Below are 17020 nucleotides of genomic sequence, written 5' to 3'. Positions count from 1 at the left end.
GGATTACAGGCGCCCGCCACCACGCCTAGCTAATTTTTGTATTTTGGGTAGAGACAGGATTTCACCATTTTGGTCAGACTGGTCTCAAATTCCTTACCTCGTGATCTGCCTGCCTCGGCCTCCCAGTGCTGGGAATACAGGTGTGAGCCACCGCGCCCGGCCAGGTGTTTTAAACCCATGTCTCAAGTGACGTCTCCCCTCTCCCCACGCTCCTGCAACCAAAAAACATTCTGACCTTTCCATGATCTAGATTAGGAAAATACTTTGTGCATATGCTTTTGAAAAGTGGCACACTACCCCCCTCCCCCAGCAACTGATCACTGAAGGGTCCCCTTCTGCTCTAACAAAACTCTACTGAACCCTGTCTAATTTCTCATCTCAATTTGCTTTCTTAAGATTTGTCTCCTTCAAAAAGCAGAATGAAGAAAAAAAAATACCCCATTGAAATGGATTCCAGTTCATTGAGGCTTTACTGTAGGCAAGCTGGAGAACCCCCAGCTCTGTGAACATGCAGTCTGCAATCTGGATACCTTTTATTTAATGTCAAGAATTCCCTTTGCACGGCAAAAAGGGGTCTGAGAAAAGCGGAGCAGCGTAGATGAGGGTGAGGGCGGAAGCAGGGCGCTCGCCAAAGTGGTGCCGGGTGCCGGCTGCCCACTGTGATCCCGGCTGGGAGGAACGCCGGACCCACGGCAGTGGCAGGGAAAGTCATTTCTGACACAAACAAGGGTCCTGGGGCATGCCACCCCACCCGGTGCCAGGCCATGCAAGACGCTGAAATGGAGACTGTGGCCCCTCGGGACGCAGCGCCCGGAGCCATGGAGCAGGTGCACCAACGTGAAGGGGAATCCTTTGGGCGCTTCCCGAGGCACCTGCAGGGTGTGGAGCACAGCAGGGTCTGTATCCATGTCCGCGAGCACGGGCAGTAACAGATAGCACCAATTGGGAGGCCCAGGGCAGGAGAGCCTGAGACTCAGACTCTAGCACCCACTTGCCCGGCGCTGCTGGGAAGAGACACGTGACGGCTACTCTCTCAGCAAAAGCCTTTCCCTCGCCCCTCTGCCCTGGGAAAACTGGAACAAATCATCATGGTGAGGTCTGACCTGGGGCCCTAGCTGCCTGTGGGGGACCAGGCCACTGTTGTGCAGTGACAAGATGCTGCTGCACCAGATTGAGGGGCTGGGGACAGGCTGGGGCCGAGGCGGCACCAGGAGCTCCCATGGAGAAGGAGCCCTCTGAATATACAACCTGGGGCGTTTCGTAGCCAATCTGCTCCCCGCTCCCAGGAACCCCAGGAGCTGGCCTCCTGTCGCTTCTGGTTTTGTCCGTGGGTGAGAGCAAGGAAAGGAAGAGAGACCAGGAGGGCCAGGCCAGCAGCTTCCCGGGCAGCGGAGGTAGGCGGTGAGCGCGGCTGGGCAGCGCCCCCTCTTCCCGTGTGATTGGGTGAACCGTCTCACCTGCCTCTCACTTTCCTCGGTCACCAGGAAAATCCTACCCCACCTATGTTAGAGGGATAGGCCAAGGGTGAAATGGATAACGGATAGAAAACACTTAAAAAAGTATAAAGCGCTATTGAAACGCGAGGCAGTGTTGTCATCATGAAGGTGTTACCCTTAGCACATCCCTCGGCCTTCGCTTTTTTTCAGGGCGTCTCCTAACCTTGGGACCTGATTTCCTGATCTCAGAAGGGCTTCGGGACTCCCTGGTGGCTTCCCCTGATGACCATCTGTGACCCAGTGGTCCCAGGGCACCCGAGGGGGTATGAGGGCGGTGCCCAAGGACGCTTGGCTCCTCGCGGTCCCCCTGGCCCTTCCCCGGCAGCTGGTTCCACCCTAGAGACAAGCTGGGCGTCCATTCAGACCAGACAGATCTGGGGGATCCCTGCCCCACCCTGGGGGACCCCCAACCGGAGTGCAATGCCTGTTGCCGATTTCCAGACGGTGGCCGAGGACACCCGGCAAGGTGGTTGGTGCTCAGGCCGCCCCCAGTCCACTCCGTCTGGCCCTGCCCTCCCCCAGCCCAGCCCTAGTCTCTCTCGGGCGGCGGCGGGAGCGGCCGTGGGGCGCCGGGGCCCGGGCCGCCGCTGTGCACGCGCAGGTGGTCCTTGAGCGACTCCTTGTAGCGGAAGCTCTTGCCGCACTCGCCGCACGTGTAGGGGCGCTCGCCCGTGTGGATGCGCTGGTGCTTGAGCAGGTTCTGCTTGCGGATGAAGCTCTTGCCGCACAGTGCACACTGGAAAGGCCGCTCGCCCGTGTGCAGCCGCTGGTGGTTCTGCAGGTGCTCCTTACGGCTGTAGGTCTTCTCGCACTCCGAGCACTTGTAGGGCCGCTCGCCACGGTGCGTCATCTGGTGGCGGATGAGGCCCGAGTGGCAGTTGAAGCTCTTCTCGCACTCGGCGCACTCGTAGGGGCGCTCCTTGGTGTGGCTGCGGTGGTGGATGATGAGGCTCTTGCGCACGCCGAAACTCTTGCCGCACTCAGGGCACGAGTAGGGCTTGCTGCGGGCGCCATGCAGGAGGAGGCTCCGCCGCAGCCCGCCAGGGCAGCAGCTGCCGCAGCCGCCGCCTACCCCGGTCCCCGCCTCCGCGCCGCCGCCCCCACCGCCCCCATCGCCCCCGCCGCCCCCGGTGCTGCGGTCCCCACCCGGCGGCGCCTCGCCCGAGCCACGCTCCCCAGGCAGCGCCTGGAAGCCGTCGTCCAGCAGCCCTCGGCTCGGGGGGCCGCCCGGGTTCTCGGCCACCGCGATCGGGGGCAGGCTCTGGGGCTGGGGCTGCGACTGCAGCTGCGGCTGCGGTGGCTGGGGCTGGGGCTGGGGCTGTGGCGGGGCCGGGGGTGGATTCTTCACCATCAGCAGGCTGTCACCTGGGGAGATAGGAAGAAGTGACATGCTGACAGGGGTTCTCGGCCAGGACCCCACACTGCTCCCGAAGGGGGCCCAGGAAGCATGCTGAGCCTCAGTTCCACTAACTACGAGGGATTGCACAAGGTGCTGGGCCACGATCTACATGGCCCTTCGACCTGTTCGAAGCCACCCTGCTGTGGAGCCCAGAAACGGGTCAAGCAGGTGGCAAGCGACAAGGACAGGAAGTCCCTCCAGAACGCTAAGGGCTAAGGAGTAGGGGACCTGCTGTCCAGAAGCCATTTTGGAAGGTAGAATTGCCCAGAAACAACAAGACTTACTTGCAGTCTGATGGACAATGTTTTTTGTTTGTTTGTTTTTCCAGACAGGGTCTGGCTCTGTCGCCGAGGCTGCAGTGCACTGGTGAGATCATGGCTCACTGCAGCCTTGACTTCCTGGGCTCAAGTGATCCTCCCACCTCAGCCTGCCAAGCAGCTGGGACCATAAGCATGCGCCACCAGGCCCAGCTAATTAAAACAACAAATTTTTTCGGCGGGTCACAGTGGCTCACGCCTGTAATCCCCACATTCTGGGAGACCGAGGTGGGCGGACCACCTTAGTTCAGGAGTTGGAGACCAGCCTGACCAACGTGGAGAAACCCTGTCTCTACTAAAAATACAAAATTAGCCGGGAGTGGTGGCCCGTGCATGTAATCCCAGCTACTCGGGAGGCTGAGGCAGGAGAATCGCTTGCACCAGGGAGGCGGAGGTTGCAGTGGGCTGAGATCTTGCCATTGCACTGGCCCAGGCATCCAGCCTGGCAACAAGAGAGAAACTGTCTCTCAAAAAAGTAAATAAATAAAATACAATTTAAAAAGGCCAGGCGCAGTGGCTCACGCCTGTAATCCCAGCACTTTGGGAGGCCGAGATGGGTGGATCACGAGGTCAACAGATCGAGACCATCCTGCCCAACATGGTGAAACCCCATCTCTACTAAAAATACGAAAATTAGCTGGGCGTGGTGGCACACACCTGTAGTCCCAGCTACTTGGGAGGCTGAGGCAAGAGAATCACTTGAACCTGGGAGGCGGAGGTTGCAGTGAGCTGAGATCCCACCACTGCACTCCAGCCTGGCGACAGAGCGAGACTGACTCAAAAAATGAATAAATAAAAATAAAAAATAGAAAAAAAATTTTGTTGAGACAGGGTCTCACTATGTTGCCCAGGCTGGTCTCCAACTCCTGGGATCAAGCAATCCTCCCACCTTGGCCTCCCAAACTGCTGGGATTACAGATGTGAGCCAGCACACACACTGACAATGCTCACTTTTATCTCAGGACAATATCTCAATGGGAAGGAAAGAATTTTATCCGAGGTGAAAACCATCTAGAGGCCCACAGGAAAGGAATGCAGGGAGCTGGAAACATAAGCATCAGAGGGGTTGGCAGTCATGTTTCCACTAAGCATGTGGGGCATCTGACTTGGGCAGGTGTGGGCAGCTGGGACACGTGAGTCCCACCCTGGCACCTGACCCACCTGGACCTTGGCAGCACCATAACAGGCCCTCCTTGCACTCGTGGCAGTGGCCGCCCAACCTACCACCCCAGGAAACGCGATTCTTGCCCCCTTTCCTCCGAGTGCACAGTTCTCCACCACCTTGGGGGGCAGTGGGAGACAAAGCCCAGGCTCTGAGCATCAGAATGGTGACCTCAGGCCCAGTCCTCCCCCCTCCCACCCACCCTGCCCCCCAAACCAGTGGTTCTTATGCGTCAGGCTCCATCACCTCCCTGGTCTTCAGTTTGAATTCCTTTCTCCCTAGAGGACCCCTGCTCCCCAATTTAGGGGAAGCCTGTGGAAGAGCTCTGAAGAAAGAGACTGCCTCCCACCTCTTCTCGGCATCCTTTTCTCTTCTCCGTGCTCACACCCCTCTGCCCAGGACCCAACTGCTCCCCGGAGGCCACTTCTCAGGCCACATCTGCCATGTTCCCACCCAGCCCTCCTATATTCGTTGGTGTTTGACTGAGGTCTGTCCTTATATGATACTCCTTATTAGACTGGGCCCGCCCTCCCTCTCTCTCTCAATCAAAATTGACCTGGCAGAGATCCATCTCTGCAGGACACCGGCCAGGTGGAGAGGCCAAAAGAATTCTCTTCACGTCAGTGCAGGATGCCTGGGAAGGGTCATCCCAGCTCCAGAGCATCCCGAGAGATCGCTGTGGCCTCTGTGGCCACGGCACTGAGGGTGTTTGCTTCTCTGTCTACCCAGTCCTGCGACTCTCACTCCTTCCCAGGTGTTATTCCCAGAGGACTTGCAAAGAAACTATATGCACATAAACTCCCAGGGGCTGTCTCCCGGGAAGCCCACCTAAGACAGTCCTACTCTGACCATTCTTCCAACCCAGTGTGAACCTCAATCCACGTTCTCACCATCCCGCCATGCCCTCCACCTCCAACCTTCTTCTGTCTTCCTGACCCAACTTGGCTCTCCAGGCCCGGCAGCCCAGGCGCTTGCTAGGGCACCGTGATTGCCTTTGCTCCTCCGTTGTGCTGGCCTGGAGAGCTCCAGTCCTATGACTGCACTCAGGCAGCTGAAAAACTGCACAAGCTGGCCAGGCACCGTGGCTCATGCCTGTAATCCTGGCACATTGGAAGGCCAAGGCACAAGGATTGCTTGAGCCTAGGAGTTTGAGACCAGCCTAGACAACCTAGGGAGACCGCATTTCTACAAAAATAACATTTAAAAATTAGGCACTGTGACACACGCCTGTGGTCCCAGCTACTCAGAAGACTGATGCGAGAGGATTATTTAAACCTGGGAGGTCGAGGCTGCGGCGAGCTGTGATCGCGCCTCTGTACTCCAGCCTGGGTGACCGAGTGAAACCTTGTCTCAAAAAAAAAAACAAAAACCTTCCAGGGGCCTCCACACAGCCCGGCATCCTGGCCCACGTCTCTAGTGGGTTTTACTTTTCCACTCTGGAACGATTACGTCATCCTTCCTCCTCTACCCTACCCCCCTCCCACCCCCCGACCCACGCATGGCCATGAGGGCTTTTCCTTTCCAGTCACTGGCTGGTAAGTGATTCACATGCAAGCATGTAACCTAGTTATGGTCAGTAGGGTATGGGAAGTTTGCTGGGAGGCTTCTGGAAAGATTTCCTCACTCCTTAGAGTGTGCAGGAAAAGATGGGCTTTCCTGTACACTCATGTCTGGATGCGACGCTTGGCACAGCTGCAGCTGCCGTGCTACCAGCCTGGGGAAGAAGCCACACCGAGGATGGTCAGGCAAGGAGTTGGAAAGAACCTGGGTCCTTGAAAACATGCTGAGTCTTTGAATCAACTAAGCCTGAACCTGACCTATCTTAGGACTTCTAGTTACGTAAGAGAAGAAATTTCTTTATTCTTTAAGGCAGTTTGAATCAGGGTTCTAAAGTAGTTGGGAGCATCTGACCCGAGACAATGGTCTAGTTATCTCCGACCTTAAAAGAACCCCCTCCCTAGACCTGCGTGGCCCCTGCCCCAGCTCCTCACATGTCATTTCCGTTCCTTTTCATAGTAAGACTCATCAAGAGTCACTGCGCTTGCCCTTACCACTTCTTCACCTCCCATTCTTCTTAGATGATTCCAATCAGGCATGCACCTTGCCATTCCACTGAAAAACTTTTTCGTTTTTGAGACCAAGTCTTGCTCTGTTGCCCAGGCTGGAGTGCAGTGACACAATCTCTGCTCACTGCAACCTCCACCTCCCAGGTTCAAGCGATTCTCCTGCCTCAGCCTCCCAAGTAGCTGGGATTATAGGTGCCTGCCACTATGCCTGCCTAATTTTTGTATTTTTAGTAGAGACAGGGTCTCTCCATGTTGGCCAGGCTGGTCTCGAACTCCCGACCTCAAATGATCCACCTGCCTCGGCCTCCCAAAGTGCTGATTACAGGTGTGAGCCACCGCACCCAACCTCCATTGAAAAACCTTTGTCGAGATCACCAACAATATCCAACCTACCAAATCCACCAGCCTCTTCCCTGTCCTGCATATGCAACCACTCATGGGTGTCTGACATAGTTAACCCTCCCCAAGAGATTCTCTTCTCCCAGCCTCCGTAACACCTTGCTCCTCTGGTTTTCTGCCAGGCTCAGAGCTAAGATCTCTTTAATTCTTTGTTTACACTGTCGCTAGAACTCATATAGTCTCAACAACCTAAGTGTAACAACTTGACTGGCCTTTGTCCCCGGTTCCTGGGAAGGAGCCTCTAAATCTCTGGATTTCCCGAGTGACAGGGGTGCCTTTGTTATTCATGGTGGGCTCTTAGAGAGTTTAAGCTAAAGAGATGACAAAGGATGGGGCTGCCATGCTGAAAAGACCAAGCACGTGACTAAAGGGTTAGGGTTTGAGGCCCAACCTCCAGGGAGGGAAAGGGGCTGGAGACTGAGCTGAACCTCATGGCTAATGATTCAATCAATCATATCTATATAAAGAAGCCCCAACAGAAACTCAGAACACCAAAGCTCAGTGAACTTCCCTGGTTGGCAATGCTCTGCATATTTTTACACATTGACATGCTGGGAGGGTGACACATCCTGACTCCACAGGGAGGGAACAATGGAAACTTCATGCTTAGGACCATCCCAGACCTAGCCTTATAGGTCTCCTTTTGGCTAGCTCTGATTTGAATCCTTTTGCTGTGATAAAACTGTAATGATATATATAGCACTTTCCTGAATTCTATGAGTCATTCTAGAAAATTATGAGGGGGCGATGGGAAGCCCAGAATTTGTAGCCAGCTGGTCAGAAGTGAGGGTGGCCTAGAACCCCCAGATTTGCGGCTGGTGTCTGAAGAGAGAATAGTCCTGTGGAGGCCTGAGCCCTCAACCTGTGAGGTTTGGCCAATTCCAGGTCGCTGATGTTGGAAGTCACTGCAACCTGTAACTCCCACATCAGTCTATCCCCAAGCTCTCTCTTGAACTTCAGACTCCTGTATTCACCTACTTGATCTGCTACTTGAGTGTTATCTCAAATTTTAATAGGTCCAAACTAGAACCAGCAACACAGGTTCTTTTCCAGGGCTTGGCACTTCAGCAAACAGTACTACCGTTCACCTACTTCTGTAGGACCCAGACCCAGGAGTCATTCTTGATTCCGCAGCCCCCACAGGCAACCCATGAGTGACACTCTCAAAGTGCATCTGAATCTGTCCTTTCTCTCCCTGTGCACTGCTGCTCCCCCAGCTCTGACCACCAGCATCTCTCCACCTGGTCTGCATCAAATGCATGAGCCTCAGACATGGCTCCACACCCCCCGGCAATCCACTCCTGAAATCCTATAAAAATGTAAATCAGATCATGTCCGATTTCATACCCTTTATTAGTCTCTCTCTCTCTTTCTCTCTCTTTTTTTTTTTTTTTTTGAGACAGGGTCTCGCTTTGTTACCCAGGCTGGAGTGCAGTGGCATGATCTCCACTCACTGCAACTTTCGCCTCCTGGGTTCAAGGGATTCTCACGCCTCAGCCTCCCGAGCAGCTGGGATTACAGGTGCCCACCATGACACCCGGCCCAGTCTCCTTTCTTGTAAGAATAAAATCCAAACTAACTTGGCCCATAAGTCATACATGCTCAGGTGCCTCAGTCTACGGCTCCATCCCCCTCCCCAAAGCCTCCATGGCCTCTGCCCTCACTTCCCTCTTCTTGGTCTTCTCTTCCCCCTGCAGCCCCACGGCCGGCTCCTTCCCACTGCCAAGGGCACACTCAGTCAGGCACCGCTTCCCCTAGGAGGCCTTTCCTGACCACTCTGCCCTTGCTCTGCCTCATGTCCGCACTCCTTCCTGTTCTCCCTGCCATTGTTCTCCGAGCATTGCTGCACCCTGGCTTTACCTTGCCTGCTTGCTGGCCTGCTTATTCATCCTCTTTCCACAAAAGAAAAGGTCTTTCTTCACTGCCAATTTTTTTTTTTTTTTTTGAGACAGAGCCTTACTCTGCCACCCAGGCTGTAGTGCAACGGTGCAATCTTGGCTCACTGCAACCTCCGCCTCCCGGATTCAAGCAATTCTCCTGCCTCAGCCTCCCAAGTAGCTGGAATTACAGGTGCCCACCACCACTCCTGGCTAGTTTTGTTTTTGTTTTGTTTTTTTTTGTATTTTTAGTAGAGACGGAGTTTCACCATGTTGGCCAGGCTGGTCTCAAACTCCTGACCTCAGGTGATCCACCTGCCTTGGCCTCCCAAAGTGCCGGGATTACAGGCCTGAGCCACCACACCTGGCCCTTCACTGCTGATTCTAAGTGCTTACAATACTGTGTAACACATAGCAGGCATTAAGTAAATACCTGCTAAAAAAAAATAGAAACTATGAAAGGTTGGAACCACTGTTTTAACCCAATGCAGTGAATAATGTGGGAATTTCAAGAGGGTGCTTTCACGTCATATTCTGTGGGTGTTGGCATCTGGGAATGGTGGCCCGGCTTCAGGATCCTGACCACCTCTCACTCCAGAAGCACCTGTTAGCCACTGGACTCCAGAGTCCTAGCTACGTTTCCTGCTTCAGGGGAGGCACTGATGTACATTCACTTTGGGCAAACTGAATCTTCTTCTTGTCTTACACTAACATGCTGAGAGCAGAGACTCAGTACACACTCATTAATAAATAAATTCAGGAGTCCCTTTTACAAGAATGTAATATCCAGTTGGGTTGAGGTCTGCCTTTGAGTCAAACGGATACCAGTTATTTCCCTCTTACATACCCCAGGGCTGGAGAAGGAAGTTGGCAGGGGCAGGTATCCCGTGTCTGCACTGTGTTCTCTACCCCGACTCTTCTCCCCTCCATGCCCTTTCCAGAAGACTCTTCCACATAATAGCATGTCTACCATCTGGCTGTCCCTGGCAACCGCAATACTAGGTTGGTTTTAAACCTCAAAGAAACCACAGATGACAGGCCAGTGTCAAATTCCAACACTGATAAATAGGAAGCAGGCTCACTTTGGGAGAAAGAACAGAGGTTCTGATAAGAGGCTGTCATGACTGGGCAGGCAAGAGAACCATTTCCAGATACTCCTATCTCCCAAATTCTGTGCATTTCCTCCCAAATGCTAGGGTTCAAAGGTCCCTCAAATATAAAATAACATGGGCTGGGCCTGGTGGCTCCTGCCTGTAATCCCAGAGCTTTGGGAGGCCCAGGTGGGAGGATTGCTTGAGGCCAGAAATTCAGACCAGCGTGGGTAATATAGCAAGACCCTAGCTCTACAAAACATTTTAAAAAATTAGTGAGGCACAGTGGTGCATGCCGTAGACCCAGCTATTTGGGAGGCTGAGGCAGGAGCATCGCTTGAACCTACGAGATCGAGGCTGCAGTGAACCAGGATCACACCACTGCACTCCAGCCTGAGTGGCAGAGTGAGACCCTGTCTTTAAACAAACAAAGATAAAACAACATGAGGCGAATCATTCTATGACATCCACACTTCAGTAGGAAAATGGCTGGGTCCTTTGCAAATCCTTGCAAGCTCTCCATGGGCCCTTCCTAGACTGCTTTCCACACAGCACAAGTCCCCAGGAACAGGCTCCTCCAGGCCCACACGCTCCCAGCCAACTGGGAAGAATCAGAAGACAGCATTGAGTCTTCCGAGACAAACCCTTCTAAGGAAGGGTTTGGGCAGAATTTCCTGGCCCCAGGTCAGATGCACTAGTTCCTGTGCCTTCGGGCCAGGGCTAGCAATGGTAGCCTACCAGCTGTGGAGGAAGAGGTGGAGTTGGCTTTCTTCTGGTGCTCACCGCCAGTCTCCTGGCTTCCCCCATCTCATCCCACCAAGCCAGCAGTTACAGAGGACCGCTTTCAATTCTACTTGAAATAAGGACATACGTTGTTCCTATCTCGTTCCTGCCAATTCCTCCAGGCCCACACTGGCTCTTCTAGAACTAAGTTTGTCTTATAGAGAGTGTGATCCGCTTGCCTGAGTTTGAAATGGCTGTTCAGAACCAGAAACAACCCATGTCCTCCGCTCTTACGTGGAGTTTCAGCTCTTTCAAGATGTCAGCACTCGGCACAGCGGCTCATGCCTATAATCCCAGCACTTTGAGAGGCCAAGGTGGGTGGATCACCTGAGGTCAGGAGTTCGAGACCAGCCTGGCAAACATGGTGCAACCTTGTCTCTACTAAAAATTCAAAAATTAGCCAGACATGGTGGCACGCGCCTGTAATCCCAGCTACTCGGGAGGCTGAGGTGGAAGAATTGCGTGAACCCGGTAGGCGGAGGTTGTGGTAAGCCTAGATTGCACCACTGCCCTCCAGCCTGGGTGGCAGAGTGAGACTCTGTCTCAAAAAAAAAAAAAAAAGTCAGGAAATATGGACAGGGAACACACATTCAGCTATTCCGTTAACACTTCGACCATCCAGAAGACACTAGGTCAGCCACGTTGAGGGCAAGGGGATGGTACTGGGTTTTAGCGAGGAATATTAGCCTGAGCTAAGAGTGTTCAACAATCCGTAAACATATGCCTAGGGTCATAGGTCAATAAGCAGAGCTTCAGAAAGACCCAAGAGACCCAAGTCTGGTGAGACATTTGGTTCCATACCTGTTGGGAAAACAATCCTCCCTTTCTCTTTGAGCTTCAGTGTGTTCATCAGTGACTCTGGGATGGTAGCTCAGGGATGCCTGGGGTACTTCAGCTAGTGTTTTTGTTTTTTGTTTTTTCTTTCAGGTTTTTTTGAGACAGGATCTATCTCTCGCCCAGGCTACAACGCAGTGGTGCAAGCATGGCTGATTGCAGCCATGACCTCCCAGGCTCAAGAGATCCTCTCACCTCAGCCTCCAGAGTAGCTGGGACCACAGGCATAAGTCACCATGCCTGGCTAATTTGTTAATTTTTTTGTAGACCCTGTGGGTCTCATTATGTTGCCCACGCTAGTTTCAAACTCCTGACCTCAAGAGATCCTTCCGCCTCAGCCTCCCAAAGTGCTGGGATCAGGGATGTGAGCCACTGTGTGCAACGTGGCTAGTGTCTTCCAGCATGTGAGCCACCTGCTGCTGTCAACTGCCTCAGGCACACTGGCTCAGCAATCTCCCGGCCCCTCTCCCTTCCTCCCCTCCCTGCCATAAAGGGTTAAATTGTGCCCTCCCCCTCCTCCACCAAATATATTGAAGTCCTAACCCCCAGGACTTCAGAATGTGACCTTATTTGGAAACAGGGTCATTGCAGACGTAGTTAGTTAAGATGAGGTCATACTAGAGTAGGGTGGCCCTGATCCAATATGACTGGTGTCTTTATAAGATGGCATGTGAGGACAGACACAAGGGAACGCCACGTGACAACAGAGGCTTGCAGCAACGCATCTACAAGCCAAGGAGTGCCAGAGGTTCCCGGCACCCACCAGAAGCTGGGAGAGGCGAGGGAGGAATCTCCTACAGATTTCAGAGGGAGCAAGGCCCAGCCCACCCCTTGATTTTGGACTTTCAACCTGTGGAACTGTGAGAGAATAAATTTCTATTGTTTAAGCTGCCCAGCCTGTGGTACCCTGTTATGACAGTCCTGGGGAACTAATACAGTATCACACTCCAAAAAGAATGGGAGTGCTTTGGTGCAGAACTTTGAAATGCTGCCATCAACAGAACATCACCCTGCGAGGGGTGAGCTGAGAAGAGGACCAGCCTTCGTCCAGGCCTCAGCTGTACAGCTCCAGAGGGGAAACCCCGGGGTCTAGGTGGGGACGTTACTCACTAGGGCCAGAGTCTAATCCGAGCTCTCCGTCCATTGAGTCACGTGGTCCCCATGGGTATGGCTGCTCCTCCTGCTTGATCCATGACAAAATGTCATGTGCTGAGATGAGAGACTCTGTTGTCATGGAAAGAAGGCAGTCTTAGATTTTGTTCAGTTCCACTCAGCCTCCCATCAAAGGTTTGAAAACCATCCCATGCAGTGGCTGCAACCTGCAGGGCATGTTTTGGTATCGCTGTTGCATTTCCAGGCCATCCTCCTTACCCTCATAAGCCCCTTCCTAAACGGACTCTCACTGCTCGCTGCATTTCAAGTTGGCCAGAAGGAGGCTTAGCCTAAGGTCTGTGCCGTGGCAGGGCCAGGATTAAAACCCAGATCTCCCAGCTCTGCCACTTAGCCCCAGAGGAACCCATGGGGCCAAGACAGGCCAGAAGAAAGCCCCAGATAACGGCCCTCAGGGCCGTGGCTAACAGGTATGACTTAGAAACCAGCGATGGCAGAGGCCGCAACCGGAGGTCACTGATAAGTACCACAGTGAAGCAGGAAGGCCCCGCTTTCCTTCTGCCCTGAGTCCCCTCAATTTCTCTGTGGTGAAGTTGACAAAGTACAAGGAATCCTAGATTCAACTTCTCATCCTCTCTCCCTGGTATGGTGGGTAGGATGAGACTTGTGTCCTAACTACCAGGCAATGACACTGGACTTCTCAGCTCTGCAAACACACGGATGCATACATAGGTCGTGGGCAGGTGGGGCTTACATTGTTCTTTTATGCCTCCCTGAATGCCTAGACCCTCCCTACAAGTTTCTTGGGAAACTTCTAACTAGTATTCACTCAAGAGAAATTCCAGAAAATGTAAATGATTTTCTGACACAGAAATAGATGCAGCTTTTAGATGCTTTTTGGTTGTTTTTATTGTTCAAAAATCAGTGCTGAATGGCCGGACGCGGTGGCTCATGCCTGTAATCCCAGCACTTTGGGAGGCTGAGGCAGGCAGATCATTTGAGGCCAGGAGTTCAAAAGCAGCCTGACCAACATGGTGAAACCCCATCTCTACTAAAAATACAAAAAATGAGCCAGGTGTGGTGGCACATGCCTGTAATCTCAGCTACTCAGGAGGCTGAGGCAGGAGAATCGCTTAAACCCAGGAAACGGAGGTTGCGGTGAGCTGAGATCACACCACTGCACTCCAGCCTGAACGACAGAGCAAGACTCCATCTCAAAAAACAGAAAATCGGTGCTGAAGTAATTTTAGTATCAGTTGCATAGACACAAAAAATTATTAATTTAATGATTCCTTTTGAAAAATGCTTGTTGCCCTCAATATTCATTCTGACCTTGTTCTCACCTGAATTGGGATCCGTGGGAATATCTCTGTCTGCCAAATCCTGCTGATCCCACACGCACTGATGCTCCTCCTGTTTAATCCGGGACAAGAGGTCCTGGGCAGAAATTGGGGAGTCTACCCGCGGGAACAAGAGCGGCAAAGGTGTTAGAAGATGCAAAATCTCCTGCAAGTTTGTGTTTTGAGTAAATCTCTGATTTCATGCAATTATCTCTTTCCCCTAAACATCAGGTACAATTACATAAGTCTCATTAACTAAAGGTTGAAGTCAGCTTGGCCCCAATTAATGGAGCTTTTGCTGCAAATAAGAGGATGCTGTAGGGGAGTGACATTACAGTCTTTAATAAAGAGCCTTTCTGTGCTGCAGGAACTTAAATCTCCTTAGAATGAAGTTCCCATTCTGGTGCTGAGACCACCATGGAAAGAGGTATTTCCTCTGGAAAGATGACAACTTCCAGAAAGCCTTTTTTTTTTAAATTATATATTGATGAATTATAGTTGTATATGTTTATGGGGTATAAAGTAATGTTACAAGAAGCCTTTAAATCTTTTGAATGGGATTTTTCTAAGATGTAAGAAAAAGACCCTATATTTTCTTTCTTCTACAGAGTCTCTGACACCTAATTTACCCCTTATTGCCTTCTATTCTCTTAAAGATCTCCTTAAAGATCCTAATACTGCGATGCTTTCAAGGGTCATGCCTGATGACAAGTGAACGGGCTTTCCTCTCCCCAGACGCTATGAGCACTTACCGATGGGTGTGAGGCTCTGACTAAGGGGGGGATGAGGTTTGTGGAGCTCTAACCTGTGGATAAGTAAAGGGCTACAGTATGTTAATATGTCTCATGATTGTTGATTTTATGTGCCAGCTTGGCTCAGCCATGGTACCCAGATATTTGGTCAAACATTATTTAGCTGTTACTATGAAGGTATATTTTTAGATGAGATTTGAACATGTAAGTCAGTAGACTTGAGTCAAGCAGATTGCCCTCTATGATGTGGGCGGGCCTCATCAACCAGCTGAAGGCCTAAGGGAAAAGATAGACCTCCCCCAAGGAAAAGGGAGTTCTGCCTGCAGGCTCAAGCAGCCACATCAGCGATTCCCTGGGTCTCTAACCTTCTGGCCTGCCCTGTAAATTTTGGACTTGCCAGCCTCCACAATCACAAGCCAATTCCTTAAAATAAAATAAATCTCTCTTTTACACACACACCCTTACGGGTCCCGTTTCTCTGGAAAACTCTGATTGATACATACATCTGCTCTAACAGAGTTCTCACCTACGACAGAGTCCAGCTGCAATGCCAGCTAACAGGAGGTCCCTCACAGGACCGCAGGTATGTGGGTGCCTGGCACAGAGGTAGCAGCCCATAAATACTTGTTTAAAACAATGAAAGGCCTTCCTGATCAGGGAACAACAGGTCTTCCTGACCTCCCTGTTCCCCCACCCATGAAGCCTTACACTTAGTACCTCTGCCAGGATATTGTTTCTAAAAGGGAAGATGGAATAGTTAAAAACGGATAATATGAGAAAGAGGAAACAGAACGCGCTGAGCCCAGGTGTACCAGCAGATTGTCAATGCTGTTTGCCACGTCTGTGTCCCCTGGAGGAATCCTGGCTCAGCCCAGCCCTGGATGCACAGCCCTTCCATTTCGAGCTCAGCCCTCTGGCCTGGCACACGCGACAGCCAATTCTGGGGGCTGGCAGACCATGCTAACCCTCTCCCCTCCCCTCCCCTCCCTGGTGTGGATGGCTGCTTGGCTCACTCACCGGTAATGGATTCCGTGGGGATGGCTCTTTCCTCCAGGCCCCGCTGACCCCGGACACACAGGGTGTCCTCACGCTTCACCTGGGAAGATGCATCCTGTGCAGGCACCAGGGGCTCTGCTCCTGGGGACAGAGAATCACATGGCTTTGTGTCTTTTTTTTCTGCAGGCACCAGGAGCTCTGCTCCTGGGAACAGAGAATGACATTGCTTTGTGTCTTTTTTTCTGCATGCTGGTCACCAGGACATTCTGGGCTCAGAAGCATGGCTGACAGCACTTGCCAGGGGAGAAGACAGGGGTCTTGGGTTCCTGTTGGAGCCATGGGGGACTCTGAGGAGCAGAAGGTCTCAGGAGCACAGAGGAAGCCAACATTCAAGAAAAAGGGCTAGGCAAGCAGCAAAATGAGGGGTGATGAGGCTGAAGAGATAATTCAGAAATAACCTAGAGCTGTGTAACTGGCTGGGTCCTGATCAGGACTGGGCCACAAGTTGGACCTCTCTGTGGGAGTCATTAGTCCTTGTTGGCCAGATGCACATAGTTGGCCAGGTTGAGGTCAGATGCACACACACGTGCATATATATGATTTGTAAGAAGCTGGAATGGGCAAAAAGGCACAACGAAGCTCTATTGTTGGACAGATAGTGCACAATCTCCTTATACAGTCAGTCTCACTGTCATCAACAGGTTCTTGGAAACAGTGAGTTCAAGTGAAATGACACATAGCAGATCCTCGAATAATGTCATTTCCTTCTATGATGTTTAGTTATAACATTGATGAGAAAGAAAAATTGGTTGTGTTATATGTCATTTTAAAGCCACAGTTTCCGAGACCCTATCAATGACATTAAGTGAGGACTCACTGTGCATAAAAGACAAGGACATAGCCTCTACACAGAAGCCCAGCATGCAACAAACAGGGCCTTTTCTTCTGATGGTGCCCCCTGCTGCAAGAGGAGGCTCAGGCACCAGGAAAGAAAGACAAAGAATCTGAAGACTGGGATCCTGGCTTCAACTCTGCACCGACTCAGTGGATGGGTCAGTTAGCCTCTCTGGGTTCTGGTCTATCCTTTTCATCTACAAAAAGGACACAGTGATCCCTGTTCTTTCTCATGCTCAGTGATGGTTTGATAATCAACTGAAACTGCTGAGATTACAGTGCTTCAAATGTAAAAAGCTACCCCATAAGACTAGGTGCTGTTACTACCGCTGCTGACCTTAAACTTCTGCAGTGCTTGATGAAGACAGGGAAGGAGCCATTTAGACGAAATGTCCAGGACAGGCACATCTATAGATACGGACAGTCGATTAGTGGTTCCCAGGGGCGGGGGGTAAAAGGGAGCAGGGAAGGACTGCTTGTAGGGGTGGGGTTTCTTTTTTTTTT

General features: G+C 51.9%; 1 protein-coding gene across 1 annotated transcript in view; it reads right to left on the bottom strand.

Annotated features, from left to right (window-relative positions):
• Positions 1 to 516: 516 nt before the first annotated feature.
• Positions 517 to 17020, bottom strand: part of ZNF282 (zinc finger protein 282) — a 30619-nt gene continuing 14115 nt past the window's right edge. The window contains exons 5-8 of the mRNA XM_032762080.2: positions 15644 to 15763; positions 13878 to 13991; positions 12535 to 12648; positions 517 to 2861 (exon numbers count right to left, since the gene is read on the bottom strand). Of these exons, the coding sequence (XP_032617971.1) occupies positions 2026 to 2861; positions 12535 to 12648; positions 13878 to 13991; positions 15644 to 15763 (1184 nt within the window). The 3' untranslated portion in view covers positions 517 to 2025. The remainder of the gene's footprint in view (positions 2862 to 12534; positions 12649 to 13877; positions 13992 to 15643; positions 15764 to 17020) is intronic.

This window comes from Hylobates moloch, unplaced genomic scaffold (assembly GCF_009828535.3).
Source record: "Hylobates moloch isolate HMO894 unplaced genomic scaffold, HMol_V3 SCAFFOLD_1, whole genome shotgun sequence".
Taxonomy (NCBI): Eukaryota; Metazoa; Chordata; class Mammalia; order Primates; family Hylobatidae; genus Hylobates; species Hylobates moloch.
The sequence above is the reverse complement of the archived record's forward strand: the minus strand, read 5'-3'. Positions and strand labels throughout refer to the sequence as shown.